This window comes from Fusarium oxysporum, chromosome I (genome assembly GCF_013085055.1).
Source record: "Fusarium oxysporum Fo47 chromosome I, complete sequence".
Taxonomy (NCBI): domain Eukaryota; kingdom Fungi; phylum Ascomycota; class Sordariomycetes; order Hypocreales; family Nectriaceae; genus Fusarium; species Fusarium oxysporum.
Genome location: NC_072840.1, coordinates 6194440 through 6212452, shown reverse-complemented (window position 1 = coordinate 6212452; position 18013 = coordinate 6194440). Strand labels below are relative to the sequence as shown.

At 43.3% G+C, this 18013-nt stretch overlaps 6 protein-coding genes across 6 annotated transcripts; 4 read left to right on the top strand and 2 right to left on the bottom strand.

Annotated features, from left to right (window-relative positions):
* Positions 1 to 1640: 1640 nt before the first annotated feature.
* On the top strand, positions 1641 to 2379 carry FOBCDRAFT_195963 (uncharacterized protein; the record flags this gene model as incomplete). The annotated part of the gene is made up of 3 exons (XM_054703060.2): positions 1641 to 1706; positions 1757 to 2083; positions 2140 to 2379. 3 exons carry the CDS (start codon positions 1641 to 1643, stop codon positions 2377 to 2379), a joined length of 633 nt encoding a protein of 210 aa, XP_054559035.2.
* Positions 2380 to 3889: 1510 nt separating this feature from the next.
* Positions 3890 to 4203, top strand: FOBCDRAFT_268284 (uncharacterized protein; the record flags this gene model as incomplete). Its single annotated transcript, XM_054703059.1, has 2 exons — positions 3890 to 4019; positions 4073 to 4203. 2 exons carry the CDS (start codon positions 3890 to 3892, stop codon positions 4201 to 4203), a joined length of 261 nt encoding a protein of 86 aa, XP_054559034.1.
* Positions 4204 to 6900: 2697 nt separating this feature from the next.
* FOBCDRAFT_213671 (peptidase family S58-domain-containing protein) lies at positions 6901 to 8296 on the top strand. Its single transcript, XM_031194958.3, has one exon. The coding sequence runs from the start codon at positions 6982 to 6984 to the stop codon at positions 8176 to 8178; it is 1197 nt and encodes a 398-aa protein (XP_031029696.2). The 5' UTR covers positions 6901 to 6981; the 3' UTR covers positions 8179 to 8296.
* Positions 8297 to 9418: 1122 nt separating this feature from the next.
* On the bottom strand, positions 9419 to 11284 carry FOBCDRAFT_122449 (major facilitator superfamily domain-containing protein; the record flags this gene model as incomplete). Its single annotated transcript, XM_031194957.2, has 3 exons — positions 9419 to 10543; positions 10604 to 10925; positions 10977 to 11284. The coding sequence occupies 3 exons, from the start codon at positions 11282 to 11284 to the stop codon at positions 9419 to 9421; spliced, it is 1755 nt and encodes a 584-aa protein (XP_031029695.2).
* A 2106-nt stretch (positions 11285 to 13390) lies between these two features.
* On the bottom strand, positions 13391 to 14617 carry FOBCDRAFT_247464 (uncharacterized protein; the record flags this gene model as incomplete). The annotated part of the gene is made up of 4 exons (XM_054703058.1): positions 13391 to 13918; positions 13971 to 14367; positions 14419 to 14489; positions 14552 to 14617. The coding sequence occupies 4 exons, from the start codon at positions 14615 to 14617 to the stop codon at positions 13391 to 13393; spliced, it is 1062 nt and encodes a 353-aa protein (XP_054559033.1).
* Positions 14618 to 15525: 908 nt separating this feature from the next.
* FOBCDRAFT_236141 (cytochrome P450) lies at positions 15526 to 17213 on the top strand (the record flags this gene model as incomplete). Its single annotated transcript, XM_059610049.1, has 5 exons — positions 15526 to 15561; positions 15621 to 15710; positions 15766 to 15835; positions 15903 to 16175; positions 16303 to 17213. The coding sequence occupies 5 exons, from the start codon at positions 15526 to 15528 to the stop codon at positions 17211 to 17213; spliced, it is 1380 nt and encodes a 459-aa protein (XP_059463979.1).
* Between the last annotated feature and the right edge of the window lie 800 nt (positions 17214 to 18013).

Genomic DNA, 18013 nt, shown 5'->3' with positions numbered 1-18013 from the left:
TATTATATAATAAACCTTATAATATATATTTAATATTTTTTTTTCCTTATTATTAGCCTTATATAAGGCTATTAAGCCTTTTTAACTTTTCTATAAAGGCTTAAATAGTAAGACCCTTATAGCAGGCTATTATTATAGAATTTAAAATCAGATAAGGTTTATCTGCCTTAATGGCATAATTACTACTTTAACTAAGTAGTATTAATACTAGCTGCAGGCCTATTACCTCTTAGCAGCTAGGTTAACCTTCTTTCTTTATCTTACCTAAAGAATATACCTAATCTATTTATTATACTTCCTCTTAAAGGTTAGTTAAATCTTAACTAAGTAAGAGATTAAGTATAAACTTATAAATATTTTCCCTAAAGTAACTTCTAGTTATACTTGTTAATATTAATTATAGCCACTAATATAATACTATATAATAGCCTGCAGCCTAATTAGGGCTATTATATAATTAATTATAATCTTATTAATATAATTAGATTAATATTAAAGTAAGCTAAGGGCAAAAATTACTATATATTATATAAGATAGCTAAAGCTATTAGGATAAACTTCTCTTTAAGGGGCAGATTAAGCTTAGTTAAGATAGCTATCTTTAAATATAGCCTAATTGGCCTAATTAGTTATATAAATCTAAATTACCTAGGTAGTATAATATCTCTAACCTAGCTAGCTAGAGAGCTATCTAGATTCAAGAAGCTAGAAGAAGCCTTATAGTAAGGCTAATATCTTAAGGCAAAAGAGGTAGCTTTTCTTACTGTATTTATAGGCTTAGCCTGGTATAAAAGGTGGCTTAAGAATGTAATAATTAAGGCCAAATAGGTACTTTATATCCTCCCTCTTATATAGAAGTAATAAGCTAGTTATAGTCTGAGACTATAAGAGCAAAGAGGGAGTCTATATATAGCATTCTAAGATAAACGCAGGGTAAAGGCAGGGTTTAGAAATTCTATTAAAGTTAGAATTAAAGGAATTAGGTTAACTTTTATATAAGTTAGTTGGCAAAAGTTAAATTAACCTAAAGTTATAACTTTATTAATTAAATATATATAGTAGGGCATATAATTAATTAACCTTATATATAAGAATAAATAAAGTAAAATTAGTAAAAAAGCAATAGTTTAAACTAAGGATATATTTAATATATAAAACTTTTTTATATTAATTAAGCCTAATATATATTAAACCTACTATTAAGAGATATAATATTTTAATAAATACTTAGTATTATACTTTTTATAATCTGCTAATAATAAACCTAGTATAGCTTAGTTTATTTATAATTAGGAACTAATTATTATACCTAGGGTATAATAAATAAGCCTATTTATAATTTATAAAAATATTTTTTTATAAATTTCTATTTATTTAATTAAATTCTATATAAATAAAGTTATTAATTCTTAATAGTAGCTTTTTTATTTTACTTGCTAAAGGAGGGGTTATACTTAAAGAGGGGTTATGGATAGTACCTTGCGAGGAAGAGGTGCCAAGATCATTCCTGTGGATCTGCGAGGTCCCCACGATAAACTGGTAGCTGCTCTAACCGGCATCGATGTGGTCATCTCGGCTATCCACTATGAGTCACTTGATGACGAGATTCCGCTTTCAAATGCAGCCAAGGCAGCAGCGCGATGCGATACGTGCCCTACTCCTTTGCCACTATTGCTCCTCGGGGAATAATGAAGCTTCACGACAAGGTAAACTTAACCTTTACAAGTCCAGAGCTGAGCTAACTAAGACCTTACAGAAGGAGGAGATTCTAGACCACATCCAGCGTATCTATCTTCCTTACACGGTTATTGATGTTGGCTGGTGGTATAAGCTTACGGTTCTTCGTGTGCCATCAGGTAAACTGGATCACGGACTGGCCTTCCCCAACAACAATATCATTGCAGGAGGGAACACCCCATCTGCGCTCCTCAATGTACTCGACGTGGGTAAATACGTAGCAGCCATCATCGACGATCCCCGAACCATCAATAAGAAAGTCCTGGCTGACACAGAGGCCAAGATGCAGAATGAAGTGCACGAGTTGGTTGATAAGGTAACTGGCGAGAAGCCAGAATGCACTGAGGTGAGTCAGAATTATCAGAATTAATTACAGTTGAATACGGCTTGACAGTGATGCAGTTATCCAAAGAGCAGCTAGAAGCCCAGTACCTCCAGTTTAAGGGCACTGATGAGATTAGCCAAACGCGCAGTGTGATAGAGTACTGGATGTCCTGGGGGGTTTGGGGTGACAATACTGCCGTGAACGATGTATATCTTGGATATCTGCTTGCAAGTAATTTGTATCCCTCGGTTCATGGTGAAAATCTTAAAGCATTCATTCAGGAGATCTTTAATAGAAAGGGAGAGAAAGTCTATTAAGTGTCATACCTAAGAGTAACTTTAGAACTGGCTGCTGTGGCTTGAGGAGTGCTGACAGCTTCGATTAGGAGACTTTAAGAGGAAAGATGCTGTCAAGAGTTAGGGCGGATGTTTTGATACGAACCGGTAGAATATCACATATATGGTGTAGAATAATGGTTGCAAGTACATCAAATTGTCAAGGCTTTTAGTTGTTAAGATCCTTTGCATAAACTTGTTTGCCTCAGACTGTTTGAGGCTCCGCTGCAGCTTGCAGTCTACTACATCAGTTAACCCCCAGAATTGTCTCAGGAAACACTTATCTCTAGATCCACTAACGCCTCCACAACTATTTTTGCTATCATCAAAGCGCCAGTTAATACCCTAGTAAGCTTAAGTTCAAAGTCGCATGTTCTTTCCGCGGCCCCAGAGTTTCGAGAATGGGGCACCAACCGCGGGCGCTAATTCGGGGAGTCCCTGGTTCTATAAAAAACGAGTCGGTGAATAAAACATGTCGCGCATTGGAATAGTAATATGTCAAGAACATGTTTGAGCTATCTACGATTACCTATAATTAGGTGTTGCCATTAAGAGGAGTACACCGAGGACATTGGACCATAAGGGCTCCGCAAAGAACACAGAATATCACGCGTTTCAGTCTGATAAGGAACTCGCAAAGCTCATGTGTATGTCTATGCGCATCATCTGGTAGATTGGCAATCATACTACCTCGATTGGCCACCGACGCCCTGAAAAGTGCGCTCGATTATCGATCACAGGGGGTTTGCAAAGTTAATATTAGGTGCCTCCATCCCCGCGGAGAGATTGTGCGGAGGAAATGACGAATCGCAAAAAGTCGGAATAGAATCGACTGACGGTTTTGAGTCCGGATTATTCTCGCGTCAGTCTTATTAGTAAGTATTGGATTCGTAAATTGTTTATATTTTTGGATTATTAATATAGCTACTTTATATCCTTTTTATAGATCGCTCAGTGCAATAGATAAATATAGTAAAACAAGATCTGCAGCGCTCGGATAATCTGAAACGCCCCGAGATGCGGTAGATATAATCTACGCTCCAAAACAAAGCCATTTTTAAACTATAGCTCTATTCCCCGCGCATCTCAAACCAATCTGTATCATGCCGTACTGCCATTGGCAGTATCTTGCAAATGATACAAAACACATAAATGTATCATTAGACATATTACACACATTACACTCAGGGCATGGGGGAAAAGCAGTTCATGGCCCCACAGTCCACGCCACTTCCAGCACCAGAAGTGACGAATCTGGCCACCTCCAGATCTCACCTGGAAACATTAGGGGTTTGGTGATCTGACTTTGCGCTAACGGGACGTGCCGACTAACAATGCCAGATATTGGAAACCAGGGATGGGAATTGATATAAAAGAATGGTCTATTCAACTCAATTCAATCAGTTCATCAATTCATCTGCATCAACAATCACTGCATCAACAGAGCCTTTTGCACGACAATACAGTTACTTCACAAACTCCAACCTTCATCATGACAACCAATTCATTCGGCGGACCTCTTCCTCCCTTCGATTTCCCGGCTCAACCAGCCCCAGCCGTCTCGCGCATGGCACGCGTCTCCAAAGCCCTTCCAATAGTACTCGTCACTGCCTCAGTAGTTGGTAAGTTCCTCACTCACGCCGCACAACCAATTTACCATACTAATCTTCCTCAGCTGTCGCTGTCAAGACTAGCCAAGAGCCTAACGCGTTTAGACGTCCTTCAGTGGCTCAAGATTTAGTACCTCAGGGGCAGGGCATCGTCGATAAGAGGAATGTTGAAGTGGGGTTGGGGCCGAATGAATAGTGTGCTGAGGAAGAAGCGAATGCATCGAGAACGCGATTTTGGAGTTTGGCTGCATCACCAACACGAGATGTTAGTTAGGGCTGGTCCCAAGACACATCAGGTTAATCAGACATATTATTGCAATCTTGCACCAAACTACGTGACACAGTTTTCAAATAGCATTTGTTCGTTTCAATATCAAGTAAAGCCATATAGATCAGAAAGTCTTCTGGAACTTACCTGCACAGCAAATTGGGCATGTTAGATACTTAGACAACATAACCTTTTCCTTGCTAATTGTTTGCATCACAAGTCAATCATTCAAGACGAGAGATCATCATGAATTGGTGCTTATAACTTTAATTGCCTGACCCTAGTAACGATTTATATAATATTAGACAAGCCAACGCTTACTCTAAGGATTGTTCGTAATGGAATATGTTGTGAATGATCGCATAAAACTTTTGTCACTAATACACAAAACAGGCTTCGAGAAACCTGGTTAATCGCATTTCACTTAGTACGTGTCATGAATGAGATTCAAAGTGTCGAGAGCCGATGGATACGCTCAATAGAGGAAGCTGATCTGGTATTTGGTAGGGTTTCCTGAGCTTATCCTTTACCTTGGACACGTTCAAGGCCCACAATCTCAACAGTCGGCTAAGGATAGGGAGCGCTTGTGAATGTTGAACGTCAAAACGTTTCAAGTTTTACATCTGTTCAACAAATTAATGCACAAATACATATATTTATACTATATTCTATATTTTGCATGTCTCCTTTTAAGCTTTGTTGTTTACATTCCCGGATAGCCGCACAAAACCGGGGCCGAATCTTCAGGAGCATCAGCTCCCACCATTAAGCACATAACGCTCTGTTCCCCAATTAAGGGTCTTAAACCTACAGGGATTTCCCTTTACGAAGGAACTACGCACCCGGTATTACTATAACCTTAGTGCGTTTCAAGAAAAATGACCGGGTACTGGCTACAAATCTTCCGCTGGACCAACCGCATCCAACCGCATCAGCTTACAGCTTCAATCCGAAACGGACCGTGCCAAAGCCACAAAAACATCTTGAGCTTGGTTGATTGGTTGGTTGATTGATTGGTTTTGGCCGTGTCTTGTATCGATTAGGGTGTGATGAAATTCTTCATCAATTGTTGGCCAAATATCGACTAGACTAGACATCCTTGGCATGTCTCGAAGAGATATTAACCCTCGCTGACAGCACGTACTAGCGAGCCAAAATCTGCATCATCCACTACAAGCAGAACTTAATCATCGCCAGGAATGGTTCTGCTTAGCAATGTAACATACAAGATGCACTTTGCTAAAATTGCCTCGTCGTGGGCGTGGCAAAGGCTGTGGCGGCTACGGTTCACGCATTGGCAAACTAGCAGACTAGCATTGCTTTCTATTAGCGCTAAACGTAAGTACCCTAATAATTATTATTTGCGTTAATAGCCTACTAATAATTAAATTTATATAGGAACTTATATCTTCAAAAGAGATTTCATCACGCCCCATGATACCTTTCATGTATGGGCGTATCTTCTCGATTGATGACTTGGCGCCAGCAGTTGCAAATATGAGTGTACCACTATTGGCCATTTGTGGCGGGCCAAAGACTATGCAAAAGAATACGTTCAATAAAGAAACATTGCCAAGTACTGCTTGGAATAATGTAAATACCTGGACTGCTAACAAACTATGCTCCATGATCAATCATCAATCATCAATTTCGCGATCTTGTCAACTAATTCAGGCGAGATAGTTGAAACATTCAGCAAATAGGTTCCCGCGGACATCGCCTTGTTTGGTCATGGATTATCACATATCTAGCACGGTAGAGTCTGAACTCAAGCAGGAGAAAATAATGTCAGAGGACCTGACACCCTCGTGCAATGAGGTCGGCGTCTTGGCATTGGCCGAGCCGACTCGGGTTACAAAGTCGTCAGATCGTTTTTGAGTACGATTTTAGACGAGGAGTGGTTTGTCTAGGGAACCCTTCTGGACGAGGTTCAAGCACATTCCATAGAGAGAAATGAGAAAGTGTGATGACAAAGGAAGACCGGGGGCTCTTACACGGCCCATGATCCCAAGGCCTACTCAAAGGAGTTGGGGAGCCATTTTGTAAGGAGTAGAAGCTAAATGTTTGTGATAGCAATGTTGGGATAAAGAGACGATTCGCTCAACAGGTTGTAATATATTTTTATTCCACTCGTTCAACGTCGGGCTTGAAGAAGCCTTTTATTGCCTATATGTCTGGGTCTGATGCATATACACCTTGTGGCTACGCCATAGCCCAAGACTTTCTGATATGTACCTTATTTACCCTGCTTTTACTTATTTATTTTTACTTCACAATCCCCATTTGCTGTTTAAACCCTGATCTCCTTCGCAAAGATATTAACATTCGCCGCAGGTTAAGCAAGAGATTGTTAAGGACAGTGTAATTCCCGGAACACCAGCCACTCGTACTCGCTGTCAATAGTAGACCGCTGATGAACTTGTCGTTACATGGCAGCTTAGGAAACTCAGTTGGCGAACGTGGGGTCTTTGAGCTGGTATCCTAGTACCTTCCTTTTTAGACTACAAGCAGTAAGATGAGCAGGAGATAAGTGGATCGGCGTGACTCATTGCCAGTAGCTAGAAAATAACGCAGCAAATCCTCTATCTCGTTTTAAAGCCCTGGCTTTATAAATAGGGTAGAGTAATTACCCTCCTGTTTTTCAGACTAGCATAGTGACCCAGTGGATCCCACCAGAAAAGCGACAGAATACGAGTATCTAAAGTAATGGCAACGAGTATGTCCCATCAGCAAACCCGCGGCAGGCTCCGCGATGTCATACCAGAAGCGCATCTTGGGTTTTGGCCACCTGGTCCGAAAAATGGCATCACAGACGTGCCCGGTGTCCTTGCCCACACGACCACTATCCGTGACAAGAGTGGGCAAATTAACACGGGATTAACGACCATCCTCCCTCGGAAAGACTGGTTCCACACGGCCTGCCATGCCGGCGTCTTCCGTCTCAACGGATCAGGAGAAATGACTGGGACACATTGGATCGAGGAAAGCGGTCTCTTGCACTCGCCCATCCTTATCACCAACAGCTTTGCCGTAGGGCCATGTTATACCGGCATCTACAAGTACGCAATTGAACATTACGGAAAGGGTGAGCAGGGCGTCGATTGGTTCCTGCTGCCAGTCGTCGCCGAGACGTTTGACGGGCACCTCAACGACCTGAGACAGTTTGCTGTGACGCCAGAACACGTTGTGGACAGTATCACCAATGCTTCCGAGGAGCCGATTGCAGAGGGGAACGTGGGCGGCGGGACAGGCATGCTGTGTCAAGGGTGGAAAGGCGGCACCGGGACCAGCAGTAGAATTGTGGCTGGGGAAAACGAGACGTCGTACACGGTTGCCGCCCTTGTCCAGGCCAACTATGGGAGACTCCAGCATTTGCACATCTCGGGCGTCCCGGTCGGACGGATCCTGCAAAAGAGAAACGCAAGCAGCAAGGCCGCCGCTGCTCATGATGCAGAGTACGACGAGGCAAAGAACAAAAAGGATGGGTCCATCATCGTCATTCTTGCCACGGATGCGCCGCTTCTTCCTGTTCAGCTCCAGCGGTTGGCCAAGCGAGCGACCATGGGCCTTGCGCGTGTGGGCAGTTATGCTCACAACCCTTCGGGGGATCTGTTTCTTGCGTTTTCCACAGCTGCCGAGATACCCGTGCAGACAGTCACCGGCCAGCACAGGGCCGTTGATCCTTTCAAGCCTGGGATGATTAACATAGAAGCAACCGACAACCAGACTATTAATGGCCTCTTTGAAGCAGCAGCGGATGCTACAGAAGAGGCTATATATAATGCGCTCACTATGGCTGAGACAATGACAGGCAATATGGGCCGCACGGTAAAAGCCCTGCCATTGCAAGCCACCAGGGAAATTATAGCCAGATTTAAAGAAGTTGAGGGTTCATTCGTGTAAATGGTAGAAGTAGTGGATGGTATAAGTAGGTAACATGCTCTATGCATTTCTTTTTTTTTCTTAAACTAATTGGCATGCTGGATCGCTCACCCTGACTCCCGCAGCCATTTATAGTACTGGTATAGGGTATCACCAAAGCCACTCAAGGATAAATGTGACTTTACAGAGAGTATCCAATCCTCTTGGTGCCTTCGCAGCTTTGTTATTATAACAGGCCTCGCGACGTACACGGAGCATACTTTCCGGGATACATTTTCGAATTCCTTCTGGCCTTTGCTACTAGGATATTGGCTTTACCATACCTAGGGGAAACCCGGCTTAACTATGCGAGTCGCAACTTCAATCAACGTCGAAGGGGGCCTTCCATTTCCAATGCCCATACGCAGCAGTAGAGATCTGACATAGGGATAATAGTTAGTTTAACGGGGTTTCAATAGGAAGCTGTAACTCAAGAACCGGCGATATAGTCATGCTTAGGGCAGCAGGACAGCTGTCATTCCAAAGGTCCTGGTAGCTAGTGAAGGAGTTGGATATTGGGTTATTATGTAATAGACCTGTCTCCCCTGAGATGTTGGCCATATAGTCTTCCTCTGTCCCTCTTAGAAGAAGGGCTAAAGGGCCTTACGACCATTGCTGCCCCGACGTAGTATTAAAAGATATATTAAAGGCATTAAAGGTTAAACCGTAGTCTATTAGAGATATTATATAGAAGATAAATTAAGATTTAGGTAGGTAGCTTAAGAAGATCATTAGGGCTAATAATTACTATAATAAGATAAAAAACTTAAAGAGAGATAATATTTATTATCTTAAGGCTTAGTAAGGCTATTAGTATAAGGATTACTTATTCTTATATTAAGTTATAAATTAAAATAGTATTTAAAGATATAAAATCTTATTAAAGAAAAAGCAAAAAAAGAAGAAAAAAAGAAATTATAACCAGTTCTTAATACAGCAGTAGTAGGGGATAGGTAGGTACTTAGTAGATGTGTTAAAGCGGCTTGCTGGATGCTAAAATCTAACAGGGTAGTCGGGTTTTAAGAAATGCTAGAATTATTCTATATGTTATTATAATATGAAATTAGATAAAGATAAATTATAAAGGAATTTCCATGACCTTTTAATATTTTATATAAATTAGGGCCATATATAATAAGAGAGCTTACTAAATTCTAAGAATTACATGAATAGCAAACCTAAAAGCCACGTGCACCAAAGTATATCTGCTCCGAGCGTCGTTCTACTTGTCTCCCTCCACCTTTTCCACCGTCGTCCTTATATTCGTGGCCTCTTCTACTGTCCCTTCCTTCTTCCTCTTCTCCTCTAATCCGTATAGAGTTTCCAGTTCAGATCTTAGTCTGTTGTCCCTGCAGATGCAAGCCAGCACGAATCCTATGCCTGCGAACGCGATGGTTGGCTGGAAAGCCTTCTGGATCGCTAGCTGGAACGTCTCGCGGATCTGGCTCTGCACGGGATCATCGAAACTCATGACGAAATCCTTGGATCCAAGAGCGAAGGCGTCGCCTGCATTCAAAAGAGCGCGAACTTCGGGGTCGTCGATGCGGGACGAGTATTTTGAAATAAAGATGTTGAAGATTGTGCTGGGTATAGCAATGCCGAAGATCATGGCCATGCCTCGGATGTAGGTGAATCCGGCCGTTGCCGCTGCCATGTCCGCCTCAGCTGTCCATGACTGGATAGCCGGAAGCGTTGAGCCAGCCAAAAAGCCTGTACCGATGGGCTGAACAAAGAGTTTGAATACCCACTCGGCGTTTGAGTCTTCTCGCTTGAGCGTCGAGAAGATGCCTTGCCCTACCGTGAGAAGAGTAAAGCCAACGACGTGGAAAACCTTGTACTTGGCAACCTTTGGAAGAGCAACGGCGGTAAAGATCATGCTGGGCATCATGAATGCTGTCAGCGGGATCATCTGTACACCTGTTCGGCCTGCAGACGAGGCCATGACGCCCTGGAAAAACAATGGTAGGAAGTAGGCCGGTAAGAAAAGGCAGAAGTTGCACATGAAGGTTTCGATGTACAGCAGGATGGAGCTCCAGTGTTTGAATATGCGAAGCGGGACGACAGGCTCGGTAGCCCACTTGGCCTCCCAGACGAAGAAGACAACTACACCGATAATGCCTATGATGAGCGGTGCAAGGACCTCTGGTGAGTCCCAAGGATATACGACATGTGCCCACGTCAAGGCAAGGAGAACACTGATACTAGAGCCGGTGATAATGATGTTGCCAACCCAGTCGATGCGGTGGAGCTTGGTCATGATGGTCTCATTTCGGTTCCACTTGACGTGGAGGAAGAGGTAAAGGCCGATTAGTGCGACACCAGCAATGGGGACATTGATATAGAAGATCTTAAGATAACGACGTTAGGATATCAAGTTTCGCCAAAAGAAGGTATAGTTACAGCTCACCCATCGCCAGGACACGTTGTTAACAAGGGCACCACTAATAATAGGTCCCGAGATGAGAGAAAACGCCGCTAAACTGAGCGTCATGCCGATGTACTTGGAACGCTCTCTCAAGGGGACGAGATCCGAGATGACCATTTCTGTAAGCATGACACAATTCTGGCTCGCAACGCCCTGGATACCTCGACCAGCCAGCATCATTGCCTCATTCGTGGCGGCTCCGCACATAACACAACCGACAATGAAAAGCGAAGTGACGACGATGGTCACCCAGCGGCGGCCGAAGATGTTGGCGAGTTGTGCTGTCAGGGGCAACACAGAGGTTCTATAGCCGTCAGCCTGTTTATTCCGGAACTTGGTTCTTATGCACTCCTACCCGGTGAGCAACTGTATGTGAGCAACCCAGACGTAGTTGCTTCCGATCTTCAGGTCCTCCACAATAAACGGCAACGCGGTCCCAATGATGGTGTTCTCGAGCGTAGCGAGGAAGATAAGGAGTGATAGGTTCGCCAGGATGATCCAGAAGCGAAAGGATGGCTTGAATTCGGCCACGGCCTCTTCATCATTACTATTCGGGGTGTTGCCCTCTGCTGCTTCGTTTTTGCTCTCGTTGCTAGCGCCGCTGGACTGGGGAAGATGCACGTCTGGCGGAGACGTGGTGTCTTGTTGAGTGATGCCACCCATGATTGCCAAATGATACTCGGGCTGTCCTATCCTCGGAATGTTTACAGGAATATTTGAGGATTAATTAAATGGGAATGAAGAGTGAGACGTAAGGGTAAATAAGCACAAATTACAGGCGTAAGCTGACATCGCCAGTGGAAACTATAGGACCATGGCGGTTAAGCGCCCTACTGCGCGGGTATGGCTCTGAATCCTGATGACGTATGATATTACCGTCAGCTTGAGACAAGAGGGCTGGGAACATATCAAACAAATCTTTTGAACTATACTATGAACGTGGCTATCTATAATATGCTTGGCTAATTTACTGGCGGGCTATAACAGTTGATACCTGGGGAAAGATTATAATAATCTGATAAAGGGGATGGTATTTTATTTCGTGCGTAGCCATCAGACATTCAAATTCGCATAAGCCACTGTGAACTAAGGGTCGAACACGATGCCTAATTGAACGATGACCGACTCGTCTTACATGCGTTCAGGGTGTATGCAAGATGTAAGCGTGCGTGATTAGTTGGATACTTGAACGGAATTCCGATTGATCGCTGTGACCCGTTCAAGAGCCTGTCTCACTTGTCGCAGGAAGAAGGGTGTGAGTAAGATCTATTCCCTTTTTATCAACCCCGCAACTTACTAATATTTAAATAGCATGTCAGCTGTGAATTCTGGCCCAAAGAATGAGGGGGCCGTTGATCTGAGTGAGCAGCCTACGTCTGGCGGTTCACGGTAAAGAGCTCGTATCTCATTCAGGTCCCAACATCTGCTGTTCGACCCGGCGCAGGCGCTCATTAATGGTTAACAGAGCTTCGCTATCCGTGCTCAGGCCACAAGAGAATCAGCGGGGACGTCTTTAAAATAGAAATATAATATATACTATTTCGCAAATTTCTGCTTCAGCCTGCGTATCTGGCGCGTTAGATATTCGCAGATAAGTTGCTAGCTATTACACCAATCATACTTTAGAGAGGCGCGATCACATCGAAGCTATAATATATGAGAATAAGTATGCGCCATTTCTGGCTTCTAAATGGATATTATTATTTCACTCTGTACCTTCCTGTATCGGCAATTCGTGCACTGTTAAGAATTTAGCAGATTCCCTTAAATAAAACATCCCCACCGTCTTCACGCGGCGAGGAGGACACCATGTCTTACCGAAAGTCTGCGCATAAGAGGCCATGATCTGTCGCCCATGGTTATGCCCGTAGCCTCATCTGCTTGAAGATGTTAAGCATATGGGGAGCCCAATAGGATAAAGGACTATCATTTAAATGGCAGTAGTCAAGAGGGGGAAGGAGCTTAGTCTGCACGGTGCAAGTTATTATAGATGCGTCGGTCTATGGGCACTTTCGGACTCTTGCACTTTCGCAAATAAGGTATAATATTCCGAAATATCGCATATTAGCACGTGATCTTCTCAAGTTGATATTTATTATCTAATAAGAAATCACAATAAGAATATCAGGCTGTCTACAAATGATAATTACAGGTCAGAAATTGGCATAAGTCCCTGTGAAACGACTCTACCATTTTAGATTTTTTTTCTTTGGAAATGTAACTGGTCCGCAGCTTCAGTAACACCATATAGTATTGGGTATGGACAAGCAAAGTTTCGTTAAGCGATTTATGGAGAGATATTTCAAGGTTTCATCTTTGTACTATTCTGATCGTTCTTGAGCGCCGCCTCTATCTATAGTAAGCTAAATGCAATCCGTACATTCTTCGAAGCGAAAACATTTCCCGACCAGCGAGTTGGGTCTCCCACCATCGTGATATCCATCATAAAGGCAGGAGGTCCAGGCCAGGAGCGAGAGCCGCAGCGATAGTTTTTAGACAAGGAAGACTGAGAAAACTCTTTTGATCTAGTAATAAAAATTGCCTATACTAAGGCGTGCTTTTATGCCTACATTTTAAGTTCGAGAAATTTCCTAGAAAACGCGTCTGCTAATTAGACTCATTGTTTTTTATAAATAAGTCATTTCGTTGGGTTTCAGAATGCCTAGTACTTTGCCTTCAATGCTTATTAACGTATAGATGAAAAGACAGCAGCAAGTCAGAGAGTACAACCCTGCCTACCTATATACACTATCGCTATTAATTTGAATTTTATCTCAGAAGAGATAATTGTTCAATATGGCCCTGAATCTGTACCTCCTTATCGTCCCAAAAGCCTTTTCCTTCACCGTACGACTCAGATATCGTAATGTACTTATCACGCTGCTCTGGAAGGCTTGGGATTAATTCACCGTCGCGGATCCATTTATCAAACGTGAAATAGGCATTTCGTGCCGGCAAATCCAGGAAGAACTTATTAAAGTACTTCAAGCCGGTTCGAGGGCTAGCTTCTATATCCCAAGCCCGGCTCTTGGGGCCGACTGGTAACATTTCATGCCGGCCGTTTGGGTGCCAAACAGAAGCGAAAGCGATTTTCGATTCACCGTCGATGCTTGGTTCCATGGACCACGATATGAGAACCTCTCCAGACTCCAGGTAAAACCACAGGGCATAGTAGCCTTTGCCAATGTGGAAATTGCCCCATTGTCTTTCGAACAAGGCGTATGACTGTTCCGGATCAATCTCGTGTTGTTTTCCATCGATTACAAGGTGCCCCTCAAGACGGGTTGTAGGGTTGGCCTAAATACCCTATTAGTGGCCAAATCCAACAGGCAATCGATATGCTACTAACCCAATACCAGGACCATCCAGGAAGCGCAGTAGAGCCGTCAGGGTCTGGTCCCCGATTGACCAGCTGGACGCCGCCTCCGCCGCCGTAGTAGAAGTTGCCACCCGTAGGCTGTATAGTCATGTCGAGTTTGATTCCAACAAAGTCGAGCTCAAGGTGGGTATTGGTCCATTGATCACCCCCTTCAGGGCTAGTGATGCTCTGCGTGGCGCTCTTCAGCTCCAGGCGATCGGGATTTCCAGAGCCAGGATGAAGGATTGAAGCTCCCCGCGAAGTAAGGTCCTGGAGGTCATTCAAGGAAATAAATGTGCCAAGTAGGTCGGCCCCGCGCAAGCCTGCGTTGCTTGTCAAGTGATATTTGAGTCCATCCTTTGTTGTGATCCAGTAGAGCATGAAGACACTACGACGTTTAGTATAACCAGATTGTGACGTGAGAAGGAAGGTCACGCACTTGTTCACGTTGTTGGTGTCTGTTGTAACATATGCTAATGTTTTCCGAGCGTCGTATCTATTCACGAGTGTCTTTTTAAAAGTTAGTTCGTTGGAATCATAACTACAGAACAAAGTCGGACGGCAAGACTCACCCCATCATTGTCTATCGTAGTTGGTGGATACACGGGAGGCGCCCACGATATAGGAGTGGCTGTCATTTTTTTGCAGGCTAGACTTAGTCGCTCAAAACTTTCAAATCGTCTCGATGGAGTTTGCTCTGTTGCAGCGAATTGAGGTGGATGTGTACTGTACTATAGTTATTTATGTTGCGTTTCAAGCCATCTACTTTATCATTAATCAAGCATGTTATTCTAACAGCGGGCTTACGGGCTGTTGTCGGCTCCGAATAGAGCTCCGTGACCGCTAGTTTATCTTCAAGCACCTGATTAATCGATGCGACTAGAGAACTAAAATCGGAGAATCTTGAATAGTCTAATTCTGATATGACGGGGGCTTAAACTGAGTCTGAGAGGGCGGACTAAAGTCGGAGAATCTCCAGTAGTATGTAATTCTAAAACGACAGGGGTTCGAACTTGATCTAGCGGACTAAAGTCGGAGAATCACCTTGCAGCCACTAATTTAAGGCAATATAACTAAACTTGTGCGAAGTATATAAATCATAGTCCATAATGCATAAACCCGGTATAATACTATTGAAAATGATTTTGTGGAGGTCTGGATGTCCACTTTAAGAGATAAAACAACCTGAATGTCTTGCGAATTGGTTGAGTAAATATTTCCCCCCTAGCCCGATATCTTTAACCATAATGTTATCACTGCAATTATGCATTATGAAGCCTTTTAACCTTGTTTATGTTGTTTCGGATGGTACTAAGATCGTCGATGAACATGCTGATCTTCTCCTCCTGGGGGAGACATGAGGCCAATACATGGACCACTTTCTACTACCTATGCTATTTATAGCAAATTGACCAGAGGATAAAAGGGATCCTATAATAGATAGATTAAAATCCAAACCTTAGCTTCCTCAACAACTCCTGCTAACGATCCACGCATATGCACCTCCATTAAGACTGAAGCAGGTATCAGTTCCACAGTAGTGACCATGACAGCCAGCTTGAGCATTCTTGGTGGCCTTTTGGTGTGTTGTGCATCCAAGGGAAACCATCAAGTTACTCGCTAATATCGCATTCGCTCCAGCTTTCACTATGGCTTCTAACCATTATATACCGCGTTTTATTCCACCCGCTTGCAAAGTTCCCAGGTCCTAAATTGGCGGCCGTTTCCGACGTATGCTATCATGCTGTACTTCACACATGCTCAATGCTAAGCTAAGTCCCATCAGATCTGGTACGCCCTAAAATGGACCTCCGGTCGATATCCGTTCATCATGGAAGAAACGCATCGTAAATATGGTATGTTATCCTCCTTTTTATCCTTTTTTTTTGGTCACGCCAAGCATGCCCTGACTTCCGACCCGAGGCGATGTGGTGCGCATTGCCCCCAATGAACTTTCCTTCGCTAGTGTGCAGGCCTATCACGATATCTACGGACATGCGCTTAAAGATAAGAAGAGGTTCATCAAAGGTTCTTGGTACGATGTAGCTGGAGACCACCCGGGTATCGTCAGCGTCAGAGACCCCGTACAACACTCGCGGCAAAGGAAGTATCTATCTCATGCATTCAGCGCCAAATCTTTACGCGGTCAAGAAACACTGATTCATGGTTATGTGGATCTATTCCTGGGCCAATTGCGCAATCTTGGAAGTCCTGGAGGAGCCGGAATCAATGTTGAGGAGGCCCTCAATTGGTTGACGTTCGATATCATCGGTATTGCTTCAACATTCCAGCTATTCTTCATGCCTTAATTCGTGTGTTCTAGGTGACCTCGCATTTGGCGAGTCTTTTTCTGCTGTTGCTGAAGGGCGATCACACTTCTGGGTGTCACTCATTATTGATGCATCTTATGCCATGATGCTCTCAGGGTTGAGAAAACGTGTTCCTCTCGTCAACCTGTATCTACCATTTGTGGTCCCGAAAGATGCCAGTGTTATTCATCGAAAACATATGGCCTTGACTCGCGAGAAGATGCTGAAACGGCTTGAGATGCCCAATTCCGAAGACCGCGGAGATTTCTTCTCGCATCTGTTGCGCAAAGGTGGCAATAAAGTTCCGGAGCCTGAGCTTTGCCAACAATCCAATACACTTATTGTGGCTGGGTCGGAAACCACAGCTACATGCCTCACCGGGATTGTCTTTTGCCTACTGTCAAATGTGTCGTGTTTGGAGGCTCTTTCTAACGAAGTCCATTCGCGATTCCAGTCGGACACAGAGATCACAGGAGACGCTACTGCAGATTTAAAGTACCTCTCTGCAGTTATTGAAGAAGGGCTTCGAATCTTTCCGCCTGCGCCTTTCGGTCTTCCACGTGTTTCGCCCGGTGCTATAATAGACGGCCACTACATTCCTCCAGGCGTCGTTGTGAGTGTAGATCACTGGACTACCAAGCATGATGGACGCTACTGGAAAGATCCACACGCTTTTATACCAGAGCGTTGGATCGATGGGGGTTTTGGAGACACGAAGCAGGCCAGTCAACCCTTCTCACTTGGCCCGAGAGCTTGTTTAGGCATCAACCTGGCGTATCTTGAAATGAGGATTATTATCGCCAAGATGGTGTATCATTTTGACTGGGAATTGGTGAACAATGAAGTTGATTTGTTCAGGGATTCAAAGCTATACTTGCTGTGGAAAAAACCACGTTTGTTGGTCCGTTTCCACCCTCATAATTAGATTTCCAATTAATACAATAAGTATTACTCTCTCCATGGACCTATCACAGTCTGTGTGCTGAGAAGCTTGGTTTTTCCTAAGTGCAAATTCAGTTTGACTTTTAATTCATTTAAGGCAACCTCTATTATTAATCTCCTGATCTTATTACTTTATCCCTTTGAGTGCTACAGTCCTTAGGGAGGTCACTCGCTGCACTTAGCTTAGTCACAAGGTTAATACGTGCAGGGTAGTTACCAGATAATTGTAAGATATTCAATTTTAGCAAAATACTACTAAAAGCTCATGCTACTTAATATCTATTAAAACTATGAATTACCTACTGATTCTTAATGAAATATAAGTAAAAGAATATGACTTTGATAATTATAGCTTTTACATATATGCATAGCAAATAGGCCTATGTCCTACTGAAATAATAATTAACCTGCCTGAAGAGGCATTCGGCTGCAACTTCATGCCTTTAAACATAGAAGATCATGATTTCTACATTAATATACTGCCTCTAATACTACTTAAGCTATTTTAGCTTTTTATACCTATATCCCTTATATATATGATTTTAAATTCTGCGATAATGGCCTGCTATAGAGGTCTCACTGTTTAAGCCTTTGTAGAAAAGTTAAAAAGCTCGATGGCCTCGTATAAGGCTGACGGCAAGGGAAAAAGAAAAAAAAAACATATCTCTTGTATAGTTATGGGTCTGCTATAGGAATAGCTGGGTCTCTTATCTTATGTAAAATGGCATTATTAATAGCTAAAACTCGGCTATTTCCAACCAGTTACAGATTAACCGGTAGGAC

Bases quoted from the DNA above. Each gene is read 5' to 3' on its own strand.
- FOBCDRAFT_213671 (XM_031194958.3), top strand. From the start codon at position 6,982: ATGGCAACGAGTATGTCCCATCAGCAAACCCGCGGCAGGCTCCGCGAT.